This window comes from Cherax quadricarinatus, chromosome 61 (genome assembly GCF_038502225.1).
Source record: "Cherax quadricarinatus isolate ZL_2023a chromosome 61, ASM3850222v1, whole genome shotgun sequence".
NCBI classification, from domain to species: domain Eukaryota; kingdom Metazoa; phylum Arthropoda; class Malacostraca; order Decapoda; family Parastacidae; genus Cherax; species Cherax quadricarinatus.
The window spans coordinates 3,632,359-3,646,282 of NC_091352.1; the positions used below are offsets into that span (position 1 = coordinate 3,632,359).

The 13,924-nt window shown below is 38.2% G+C and overlaps 2 protein-coding genes across 4 annotated transcripts in view; one reads left to right on the forward strand and one right to left on the reverse strand.

Moving 5' to 3' along the window:
• Positions 1–13,924, forward strand: part of LOC128699444 (matrix metalloproteinase-25) — a 516,333-nt gene that overhangs the window by 184,641 nt on the left and 317,768 nt on the right. The gene's annotated exons all lie outside the window — the stretch shown is intronic.
• The window catches only part of HisT (Histamine transporter), a 77,990-nt gene that overhangs the window by 45,093 nt on the left and 18,973 nt on the right, over positions 1–13,924 (reverse strand). For 2 of the 3 annotated variants that reach the window (XM_053792196.2, XM_053792198.2), the window contains exon 2: positions 2,652–2,887. In XM_053792196.2, coding sequence (XP_053648171.1) covers positions 2,652–2,887 — 236 coding nt within the window. Of the gene's footprint in view, positions 1–2,651; positions 2,888–6,362; positions 6,471–13,924 lie in introns of those variants that run through there. The other variant, XM_053792197.2, reaches the window with a different exon arrangement.

Sequence of the window (13,924 nt, forward strand, 5' to 3'; positions counted from 1 at the left end):
ATATATAATCGGGTAGTAGTACACTGCGGATGTTCCCACAATGTAACTATCATATATAATCGGGTAGTAGTACACTGCGGATGTTCCCACAATGTAACTATCATATATAATCGGGTAGTTGTACACTGCGGATGTTCCCACAATGTAACTATCATATATAATCGGGTAGTAGTACACTGCGGATGTTCCCACAATGTAACTATCATATATAATCGGGTAGTAGTACACTGCGGATGTTCCCACAATGTAACTATCATATATAATCGGGTAGTAGTACACTGCGGATGTTCCCACAATGTAACTATCATATATAATCGGGTAGTTGTACACTGCGGATGTTCCCACAATGTAACTATCATATATAATCGGGTATTAGTACACTGCGGATGTTCCCACAATGTAACTATCATATATAATCGGGTAGTAGTACACTGCGGATGTTCCCACAATGTAACTATCATATATAATCGGGTAGTAGTACACTGCGGATGTTCCCACAATGTAACTATCATATATAATCGGGTAGTAGTACACTGCGGATGTTCCCACAATGTAACTATCATATATAATCGGGTAGTTGTACACTGCGGATGTTCCCACAATGTAACTATTATATATAATCGGGTATTAGTACACTGCGGATGTTCCCACAATGTAACTATCATATATAATCGGGTAGTTGTACACTGCAGATGTTCCCACAATGTAACTATCATATATAATCGGGTAGTAGTACACTGCGGATGTTCCCACAATGTAACTATCATATATAATCGGATATTAGTACACTGCGGATGTTCCCACAATGTAACTATCACATATAATAGGGCAGTAGCACACGGGAGGGAGGTGCCTAATACTGCTGAATACACATGCCGAGCCTCTGCCACAACTCACAAGCGATAGATGGGAAATATGAGAGGTTTCAGTCGGTTCTGGACCATTACCATGTGATGCCAAAATAAAGATTTGGGAGGCACTGAAGCCTCGTATAAACCACGGAACGGGTGGAATTTGAACCCATGGCGAATGAGTCGTAAAACTCCAATGCGTAAGCCACTGGGCTAGCTGGTCTGGAGTTTAACGACTCGCTAGCCACGGGTTCAAATCCCACCCGTTCCGTGGTTTGAAGCCGTATTATTACAATTTCGTGAGTCATGAAGCCTCGTATAGTTTAACCCATAATATATTTGTGGGTGAATCTAACCAACCGTCCTTGTAGACCACTTCAAGGAGGCGCCTTGGCACTGGAAAAGAAAAATCTTGATTCAAGAAATTCGAGCTACGTTCTCATTCATCCGATCAAATTTGATTGCCCTTACCCTTTCAATTCCTTAGATGTTGCTTTAGCACTTTCCCATGATGATAATTCAATCCAAATGTCGTACAGCCTATAGTAAAAACACTGCGCAAGTTTTATTGGTCAACGCTTCGCTCTGTGAAGAGCTCAATCAAGTCATGTTTCGCTCAATAAAGAACTTTACAAAGAGCTAAACAATGTCCTAAAGAAAACCTGTTCTAAACAAAACCATTTTGATGTTCAAAACCTGTTCTACAACGTATTACCAAAAATCTGAGTGATCAGAGGCCGGGCCATGATTCAAGGTCGGAGGTACGAGCCTCCACCAAGCCTGGCAGTGAATAACTCACACGGGTATAGTTCACGTGATACAATCTACAATATGCAGCGTGTCTTTCCTTGACCACGATACGAAGTATTACATTATATACAGGTTTATCACGCATGAAAATGTCAATAGTTATAAAATGCATTTTGGGCAGATCACACATGCCACCCTAGGATATATATCCTTGGTTAAGCCTCATTTAGATTATGCTGCACAGTTTTGGTCACCGTATTACAGAATGGATATAAATGCTCTGGAAAATGTACAAAGGAGGATGACAAAGTTGATCCCATGTATCAGAAACCTTCCCTATGTCAGGATAGACTAAGGGCCCTGAATCTGCACTCTCTAGAAAGACGTAGAATTAGGGGGGATATGATTGAGGTGTATAAATGGAAGACAGGAATAAATAAAGGGGATGTAAATAGTGTGCTGAAAATATCTAGTCTAGACAGGACTCGCAGCAATGGTTTTAAGTTGGAAAAATTCAGATTCAGGAAGGATATAGGAAAGCACTGCTTTGGTAATAGAGTTGTGGATGAGTGGAACAAACTCCCGAGCACAGTTATAGAGGCTAAAACGTTGTGTAGTTTTAAAAATAGGTTGGATAAATACATGAGTGGATGTGGGTGGGTGCGAGTTGGACCTGATAACTTGTGCTACCAGGTCGGTTGCCGTGTTCCTCCCTTAAGTCAATGTGACCTGACCTGACTGGGTTAGGTGCATTGGCTTAAGTCGGTAGGAGACTTGGACCTGCCACGCACGGGCCAGTAGGCCTGCTGCAATGTTCCTTCTTTCTTATGTTCTTAAAGGAAAATTTTCGCTCACTAGGACTGTATCGACTTACCAGATCGACAAGGCTTCCAGCGAACGAAATGTTTAAATAATAAACGTTTTAATGGTGCATCTGTGTTATCTGCACACCATTAATGATAATCAATGTTGTGCATACCATGGCCTCTACAGATATTATATGTATTCATAATTTGAAAATTCTGCATTTGAATAACTTAGCGCACTGACCTTCTTCTCCAGGTACCACGATGCTGGGAAGATGAGAGGGATGTATGTGACCATGTAGATCATGGAGAGCCAGTCCACCATAGTAGGCTTCACTCCATAGTAGCGCACGATGATGTTGTTGATGATGGAGTACTGGATCCACTGGAAGGCGTTCGACATGGAGTATAACACGAAAAGAAAGAGGATCACCCAGCGGATCTTGTACACTCGCACCGCCCCCGACGGTATCGTGTCTCCTGTACACAGGGTAGTTATAAAAGCTATTAGTTGGTGGTGATGGCGAAAAGCGTGGTAGTGGCAGGTAGCAGGTGATTGTAGACATGTGATAACAGTTTGTAGATGAATGGTTCAGAGAACCGACATGTTGATAAATTAGACACATGTGCAACTCTTGGGTATCTTTATTGAGGAAACGTTTCGCCACACAGTGGCTTCATCAGTCCATACAAAGGAGAATCTTGAAGAACAGGAGGAGAATGAGGTAATCAGTCCCTCAACCTTGAGTCGATGTGGTCAGTCCATCAATCTTGAATAGATTCAAGATTGATGGACTGACCACATCGACTCAAGGTTGAGGGACTGATTACCTCATTCTCCTCCTGTTCTTCAAGATTCTCCTTTGTATGGACTGATGAAGCCACTGTGTGGCGAAACGTTTCCTCAATAAAGATACCCAAGAGTTGCACATGTGTCTAATTTATCAATGTGATAACAGTGGTGGAGACTTGAAGTAGTGGTGGTGGAGGTTTTGGTAATGAGCGTAATACAGGATGGTGGTGATGTAACATGCTGTAGTATCTCCGTTCCCCCATAATAATAATAATAATAATAATAATAATAATAATAATAATAATAATAATAATAATAATAATAATAATAATAATAATAATAATAATAATATAGTTCCGGAAGTAGTGGTAATTGAGGTAATGGTGAACTGATGATGCCACTGATTGGATAATTACATCGTTGACACTCAGGCAGTTACGGATATTTATCGTTTTCACACCATCTGTACAAACTGAGAAGTGCTTATCTATGTATAAAATCTGCGAGGCGTGTATCTTCAACTTGTCGGTTTTTCAAACCATTCATCACATCTCTCACTGTATATACACCGGGCTATGTATTTACCAAGTGAATATTCACTTGATAGCTGTATATCTCATTGCGTGTACATCAAAAGGTCTACATCTCTGGATACAGGCTAGGAGGTCTATATTACTACATATACACTGAAAGATCTATATCTGTTTATATTCACGAGAGATCTATCTCAACTGAATAAATACAGAAATGTATATCTCAGCGTATATATACTGCGGTATACTCGAGGTAGATCCTATTTATACTCATATTCACCAATGTTAATGCAGTCAATACTTGCAACCTCCCAGTGTTACCTGCCACCTCATTGCACTCACTGCCACAATTTGCAAGTAAAAAAAAAAGACAGCTTGCAGAAAAAACTTATTACAGCAACGTTTCGCCTTGTGTAGATCTTTATCAAGTCATCATTTAATTCAACCTTCAACGTTCCATCGACCATCTCGTTGCCAAACGTTGCAGCCGGTTTGTGTACTCATTTGTAATTACACTTCACATATACCCCGCACATAGGAGAATGAAACTTACGATTACTGGTCCAAGTCAGACCGAAACGTCGTCAAAAGTTTCTCCTATGTGCGGGTTATTTATGTATTGTTCCAGTCACGGTATTGTACCTTTTTTTGTGGTTACACGTGTTTTTTTTTACAGGTTTACATAACCCAACCTAAATTAATCTAACCCAGAGCAACCTACCTTACCCTTATATAACCCAGCTTGATTTTTAAATTAACTTATCCTAATTTAAAATAAAGAAAACAACATTTGAGGACAAATAGGAAGCGTTAAGAAACTGACGTTAAGTAGCTCTTCAAAAAATATGTTGTAAAATAAGATTGAGTTGGTAGGTGTTATCCGTCCTCACGCTGCTGGGGAAAGTTTCTCTCTCTCTCTCTCTCTCTCTCTCTCACACACACACACACACACACACACACACACACACACACACACACACACACACACAAGGGGACACAGTTGGAAGTTGAAGACACAGATGAATCACAGGGATGTTAGGAAGTATTTCTTCAGCCACAGAGTAGTCAGTAAGTGGAATAGTTTGGGAAGTGATGTAGTGGAGGCAGGATCCATACATAGCTTTAAGCAGAGGTATGATAACGCTCACAGTTCAGGGAGAGTGACCTAGTAGCGATCAGTGAAGAGGCGGGGCCAGGAGCTCGGACTCGACCCCCGCAACCTCAACTAGGTGAGTACACACACAACAGGGCCTCGCTTCCCTCACCAGTAACTATGACTAAGCCTCGCGTCAACACAAAACTTCCCTAACAGACTCAAAAATCTGTCGATGTCACACAGGCAGACAGGAACCGCAGAAGGTATTACCATCCTGGTGTATGGATTGTGAGGTGGAAGAATGTTAAACGTTTTGCTCTGATGCCCTTCCAAACTGCAATATCCCCACCCTTCCTTCAGAGTGTAGGCACTGTACTTACAACCTCCAAGACTCAAGTCCAGCTAAACGGTTTACTTGAATCCCTTCATAAATGTTAACTTGGTCACACTCCAACAGCACGTCAAACCATAATAACAACTTGCCTCCACTCTTATTTAACACGCTCACACGCCTGTTATATGTCCAAGGCCCTCACACACAAAACCTCCTTGACCCCCTCCCCATAATCTTTCCTCGGATGACCCCTACCAGGCCCGGTGGCCTGGTGGCTAAAGCTCCCGCTTCACACACGGAGGGGCGGCCCGGGTTCGATTCCCGGCGGGTGGAAACATTTCGACACGTTTCCTTACACCTTTTGTCCTGTTCACCTAGCAGCAAATAGGTACCTGGGTGTTAGTCGACTGGTGTGGGTCGCATCCTGGGGGACAAGATTAAGGACCCCAATGGAAATAAGTTAAGTCAGTCCTCGATGACGCACTGACTTTCTTGGGTTATCCTGGGTGGCTAACCCTCCGGGGTTAAAAATCCGAACGAAATCTTATCTTATCTTATCTTACCACTTCCATCCAATACAGATTTACACACCCTCCAAGTTATTCTATTTTGCTCCATCCTCTCTTGATGCTCAAACCATCTCAACAACCCTTCATCAGCCCTCTGGATAATACTTTTAGTAATCCTGCACATCCTAATCTCCAAACTACGAATTATCTGCATCATAGCCACACCATATATTGCCCGCAGGCACATCTTCAATGCCTCCAGCCTCCTCCACTGCAATACTTAAAACACGTTTCACACCCTAAAAAGAGTATTGATACCACTATACTTTGATACATTCTCCTTTTTGCCTCCATGAATAACGTTTTGTCTCCATAGATACTTTAATGCACCACCCACCTCGTCTATTCTATGGTTCACCTCGCCTTTCATAGTACCGGTCTGCTGACAAGTCCATTCCCATGGTGAAATCAACATCTCTAAGGACTTCTTTTATTGGTAAATAATTTCTCTCTCTCCTACATACCTTTACATAGGCTCGCTATCCTCATAAAAACCCTTAGCCGCTTTAATAATCTACCACCTATTCCATGCACTTGCATCTACTACGGTGCTCCCTTATCCATCCTATCTATATAGGCCTTTTCAAAATCCATAAATGCAACGAAATATACACATATAGTAATACGTACCTACATTCACTGCAATCACCTGCATTGTGTGTAGCAGGACACATACACTGTATATCACCAGTGACAAACACACTGAAGCTTGGTAGTCTGCGTAGGATGACTATAAATATTGATCTCTCACTCTTTATATAATCATATTTTATCATTATAATACTGATAAGATAATCACACCGCTAAAACTTGATGGAGAGATAGATATAGATAGATAGATAGACAGAGAGAGAGAGAGAGAGAGAGAGAGAGAGAGAGAGAGAGAGAGAGAGAGAGAGAGAGAGAGAGAGAGAGAGAGAGAGAGAGAGAGAGAGAGAAATTACAAGGTGTCGATATTATCCCTGACATGAAGTTCAAGGACAGTTTACCTGGAGTTTACCTGGAGAGAGTTCCGGGGGTCAACGCCCCCGCAGCCCGGTCTGTGACCAGTAGAAGAACTTAATGTATCCTAGTCAAGCGAAGCCTCTGAAGTTATTATCACTAATACACTCATTTTTTACACATGGGTTTTATAAGGTTAGCTTAGGGTTTCCTACCTTTATTTACCTTTATGAGCTGATGTAGGTAAAAGCTTTTACCTATATCAGCTCATTTTAAAACTTTTTTTATTCTTATGAGGCATACAAATAGGGAACAGGGCGAAACTGGCGCTATCTGTTGGCCAGCTATTTCATTCGGTCAACTGACTTTATTTCGTTGATGTCATTATGCTCTCTTTCTCTTTCAACTTTTCCCTTCTCTTCTCGTCCTCTTCTCCACATCTCACGCTTTTTCTCCTTTCTCCCCCTCCCTGTTATATATTTGTGCTTTCAATATCTTTCTATAATTTTAGCAGGAAAGATTTCTTATACAAATTATTTTAGCTTTATATATATATATATATATATATATATATATATATATATATATATATATATATATATATATATATATATATATATATATATATATATATATATATATATATATATATATATATATATATATATATATACGTCGTGCCGAATATGTAAAACTGGTCAATTAGCAAGAACTCATTTAAAATTAAGTCCTTTCTAAAATTTTCTCTTATACGTTTAACGTTAATGAAAAAAATATATCTTTAATGTAAAAATTTTTAATTTTGCACCAGAAGAATCTTAGAAAACTTACCTAACCTTATTATAACAAGAACAATTTATTTTAGCCTAACCCAACAATATATATTTTAGATTTGTTTACAATAATTTAATACTAAACAAACACAGTGAAATATATTTTTATATGGCAAGATGAGCGTTGCTATTTAAGCCAAGATCGCAAGTTCTGCCTATTCGGCACGACATATATATATATATATATATATATATATATATATATATATATATATATATATATATATATATATATATATATATATATATATATATATATAATGTCGTGCCTAATATGTAAAACTGGTCAATTAACAAGAACTCATTTAAAATTAAGTCCTTTCTAAATTTTTCTCTTATACATTTAAAGATATATTTTTTTCATTAATGTTAATGTAAAAAAATATAATTTTGCACCAGAAGAATCTTAGAAAACTTACCTAACCTTATTATAACAAGAACAATTTATTTTAGCCTAACCCAACTAAATATATTTTAGATACGTTTACAATAATTTAATAATAAATAAACGCAATTAAATATATTTTTTTCGTTAGATTCAGAATAATTTTTGCGAAGTTACTGCATAAACAAATTTTCACTTGTCTTGTATGGCAAGATGAGCGTTGCTATTTAAGCCAAAATCGCAAGTTCTGCCAATTCGGCACGATATATATATATATACAGTATATATATATATATATACATATGTATATATATATGTCGTGCCGAATATGTAAAACTGGTCAATTAGCAAGAACTCGTTTAAAATTAAGCCCTTTCTGAAATTTTCTCTTATACATTTAAAGATATATTTTGTTTCATTAATGTTAATGCAAAAAATTTTAATTTTGCACCAAAAGGATCTTAGAAAACTTACCTAACCTTATAATAACAAGAACAATTTATTTTAGCCTAATCCAGCTAAATATATTTCAAATACGTTTACAATAATTTAGTACTAAACAAACACAATCAAATATATTTTTATCGTTAGGTTCAGAATGATTTTGGCGAAATTATTGCATACACAAATTTTCACTTGTCCTATATGGCAAGATGAGCGTTGCTATTTAAGCCAAGATAGCAAGTTCTGCCTATTCGGCACGACATATATATATTTATATATATATATATATATATATATATATATATATATATATATATATATATATATATATATATATATATATATATATATACATATATACATATAATCACAATTTTCACCCAAACCTTGGCTTAGCCCGTCTTGTTTGACATTTACGGGAACAGAGGCCAACTACTTCTTGACTTTTAACTCTGCTTAACACTGACGACACTCACAACGCAGCTGCTAATGGTATACTTTTTTTGTCCTATACTAAAACAAACGTACACAATTTTTTTGTTTTTTGCTTTGCCTTACCTGATATATCTTTGGAGTAATCAACAACTATGTATTGCACTACCGTGAAACAAAACTCATGTTGTCAAGTAGCTTCACTATATAAACTCTGTAAGCGATTACAATAACGCGGGTTTTATGTTACCATTAGGAAACAGGTGTACAGGGTACCTACCTGGAGGGTATTCTGGGGGTCAACGCCCCCGCGGCCCCGTCCATGACCAGGCCTCCTGGTGGATGTGGCCCTGATCAACCAAGATGTTACTGTTAACCACACTTAGTCCAACGTACGAACCGGGTGGTCGGGTACTGAAGGCAGCCAGGGGTCTATTGGTAATTCCCCTTATGTCTGGTGGGAGACTGTTGAGCAGTCTTGGGCCCCGGACACCTACTGATTTTTCTCATTGCTACTATGTTGCACCACCTGCCCAGTGTTTTGCGTGTAGTTTTTACTTATATATATATATATATATATATATATATATATATATATATATATATATATATATATATATATATATATATGTATATATATATTCTTTCTTTCAACACACCGGCCATATCCCACCAAGGCAGGGTGGCCCGAAAAGAAAAACGAAAGTTTCGCTTTTAAATTTAGTAATTTATACGGGAGAAGGGGTTACTAGCCCCTTGCTCCCGGCATTTTAGTCGCCTCTTACAACACGCATGGCTTACGGAGGAAGAATTCTGTTCCACTTCCCCATGGAGATAAGAGGAAATAAACAAGAACAAGAACTAGAAAGAAAATAGAAGAATACCCAGAGGGGTGTGTATATATATGCTTGTACATGTATGTGTAGTGTGACCTAAGTGTAAGTAGATGTAGCAAGATGTACCTGAAATCTTGCATGTTTATGAGACAGACAAAAGACACCAGCAATCCTACCATCATGTAAAACAATTACAGGTTTTCGTTGTACACTCACTTGGCAGGACGGTAGTACCTCCCTGGGCGGTTGCTGTTTACCAACCTACTACCTAAGATATATATATATATATATATATATATATATATATATATATATATATATATATATATAGATATATATATATATATATATATATATATATATATATATATATATATATATATATATATATATATATATATATATATATATATATATATATATATATATATATATATATATATATATATATATATATATATATATATATATATATATATATATATATATATTCAACAAGTCGGCCGTCTCCCACTGAGGCAGGGTGACCCAAAAAAAAGAAAGAAAATCCCCAAAAAGAAAATGCTTTCATCATCATTCAACACTTTCACCACACTCACACATAATCACTGTTTTTGCAGAGGTGCTCAGAATACAACAGTTTAGAAGCATATACGTATAAAGATACACAACATATCCCTCCAAACTGCCAATATCCCAAACCCCTCCTTTAAAGTGCAGGCATTGTACTTCCCATTTCCAGGACTCAAGTCCGACTATATGAAAATAACCGGTTTCCCTGAATCCCTTCACTAAATATTACCCTGCTCACACTCCAACAGATCGTCAGGTCCTAAGTACCATTCGTCTCCATTCACTCCTATCTAACACGCTCACGCACGCTTGCTGGAAGTCCAAGCCCCTCGCCCACAAAACCTCCTTTACCCCCTCTCTCCAACCTTTTCGAGGACGACCCCTACCTCGCCTTCCTTCCCCTATAGATTTATATGCTTTCCATGTCATTCTACTTTGATCCATTCTCTCTAAATGACCAAACCACCTCAACAACCCCTCTTCTGCCCTCTGACTAATACTTTTATTAACTCCACACCTTTTCCTAATTTCCACACTCCGAATTTTCTGCATAATATTTACACCACACATTGCCCTTAGACAGGACATCTCCACTGCCTCCGTCTCCTCGCTGCTGCATTTACCACCCAAGCTTCACACCCATATAAGAGTGTTGGTACTACTATACTTTCATACATTCCCTTCTTTGCCTCCATAGATAACGTTTTTTTGACTCCACATATACCTCAATGCACCACTCACCTTTTTTCCCTCATCAATTCTATGATTAACCTCATCCTTCATAAATCCATCCGCCGACACGTCAACTCCCAAGTATCTGAAAACATTCACTTCTTCCATACTCCTCCCCAATTTGATATCCAATTTTTCTTTATCTAAATCATTTGATACCCTCATCACCTTACTCTTTTCTATGTTCACTTTCAACTTTCTACCTTTACACACATTCCCAAACTCATCCACTAACCTTTGCAATTTTTCTTTAGAATCTCCCATAAGCACAGTATCATCAGCAAAAAGTAACTGTGTTAATTCCCATTTTGAATTTGATTCCCCATAATTTAATCCCACCCCTCTCCCGAACACCCTAGCATTTACTTCTTTTACAACCCCATCTATAAATATATTAAACAACCATGGTGACATTACACATCCCTGTCTAAGACCTACTTTTACCGGGAAGTATTCTCCCTCTCTTCTACACACCCTAACCTGAGCCTCACTATCCTCATAAAAACTCTTTACAGCATTTAGTAACTTACCACCTATTCCATATACTTGCAACATCTGCCACATTGCTCCCCTATCCACTCTATCATATGCCTTTTCTAAATCCATAAATGCAATAAAAACTTCCCTACCTTTATCTAAATACTGTTCACATATATGCTTCAATGTAAACACTTGATCTACACATCCCCTACCCACTCTGAAACCTCCTTGCTCATCCGCAATCCTACATTCTGTCTTACCTCTAATTCTTTCAATTATAACCCTACCGTACACTTTTCCTGGTATACTCAATAAACTTATTCCTCTATAATTTTTACAATCTTTTTTGTCCCCTTTCCCTTTATATAAAGGGACTATACATGCTCTCCGCCAATCCCTAGGTACCTTCCCCTCTTTCATACATTTATTAAACAAAAGTACCAACCACTCCAACACTATATTCCCCCCTGCTTTTAACATTTCTGTCATGATCCCATCAGTTCCAGCTGCTTTACCCCCTTTCATTCTACGTAATGCCTCACGTACCTCCCCCACACTTACATTCTGCTCTTCTTCACTCCTAAAAGATGGTATACCTCCCTGACCAGTGCATGAAATTACCGCCTCCCTTTCTTCCTCAGCATTTAAAAGTTCCTCAAAATATTCTCGCCATCTACCTAATACCTCCCTCTCCCCATCTACTAACTCCCCTACTCTGTTTTTAACTGACAAATCCATACTTTCCCTAGGCTTTCTTAACTTGTTTAACTCACTCCAAATTTTTTTCTTATTTTCATTAAAATTTCTTGACAGTGCCTCTCCCACTCTATCATCTGCTCTCCTTTTGCACTCTCTCACCACTCTCTTCACCTTTCTTTTGCTCTCCATATACTCTGCTTTTCTTATAACACTTCTGCTTTGTAAAAACCTCTCATAAGCTAACTTTTTCTCTTTTATCACACCCTTTACTTCATCATTCCACCAATCACTCCTCTTTCCACCTGCCCCCACCCTCCTATAACCATTATATATACTTCGGTATATATCTCAGTGTATATACACCAAATAGTGTATATTCACCGAAAGCTTACTTGATTTTATTTTTAAGGGATTAAATTACCATTATATTAAAAATTACGAATTAATGCATTTTTAATAGTGCAAATGTGAATTGCTGCCGCCTGGGGAAGGAGGTAATCAGGTTTGGTTCGAGGAACAGGAGTGTAGCTTCAGTTCCTGTGATCTAGAGTTCTTCACTGGCATCAGGGCTCCTTCCCCCTCTGGCCTGTAGGTTTTAGGACTTAACTGCCATGGGTTCAACCCCCACCCGTTCCCTGGTCTGTCCTTCACAGCTCACCTCTGTCATCGTTGTAAAATCTGAGTGACTTTTAGTAAACAATGTCTGAACTTTTAGTGACCATTATTGTCTGGACATCAAGGCTAAGCCTTTTAGATGTTTTTTTTTTTTCCATTAGTTCACCTTAACGTCATTATATGTTTTATCTTAAATACTGAAGCGTCTTAGTTAAATTAATGACCTTCGCAAGAGCAACACAAATGTGACCATTCTTACAAGGGAAACTGTTGATTTTCAAGTTTATCTCTTCTGTGATGCGTTGTGAAAGTGGCTCGCTAATAACATTTCCAATGAAATTTGGCCTTATTTTTACAATTTAAAATGTCGTTGTACTACCCTACCTTTAATGAGTTTCGAGAGTTTTTCTACTTCCGGAACCCAGCCTTTGGTAAAGCATATGTGGTGCTTGCCTGGTCAACCAGACTGTTGGTGCTGGCGGCCCTCTGACCCCAATGTTATATCTTCGGAAAGTATTTCCATATCAAATGTTGCAATATATCCCCTCCCCATCCAAGACACTGAAATCTGGAAAAAAAGGCGTACTAATTATAAAACTGAGTTTGCTTGATGGCTCAGCGATCGAATGTATCTTATTTGTAACCACAACTTCCCCTCACACTCAACTATACTGTCATCTGCGAGGTTCCATTTACGTTACACCTGAAGAAAAGTTAATACATGAGCCTAAATTCATTCTGTAATTGAATACATCTTTTAATGCATTACTGTAGATTTGGAGGTAGCTGTCACTGCTGCCAGACGTATAAAACTTCTCAAACACAAGCTGTCACCACTGCCAGACATACAACACTGTATGTGTGTGTTTATATTTCCAACACCTCAACACACTGCTACCACCGCCTGGCGTATCGCGGCACGTTTAGTTTGCTTATTTATGGTTAATATACGTTTTTATCTTTTATTGTAACCTAACTTAACCTGAGGGGTGCGCCAATGTATCGATTTTAGATTTTGCCACCGAAGTGGCTAGTTTATTGTGCACCCCATATCCATCCTGTGGACGGTAGCGCGAGAGCATGTGGATACACAAAAGGCCTAGGAACTAGGCCCCAAAGGGTTAACAGGAATACATATGGATTTATATCTACATATCTATAGTTCACTTATCTGTTACAAGCAAATTTAGGAAATTTGCTTAGTATATCTGGTATCTTATT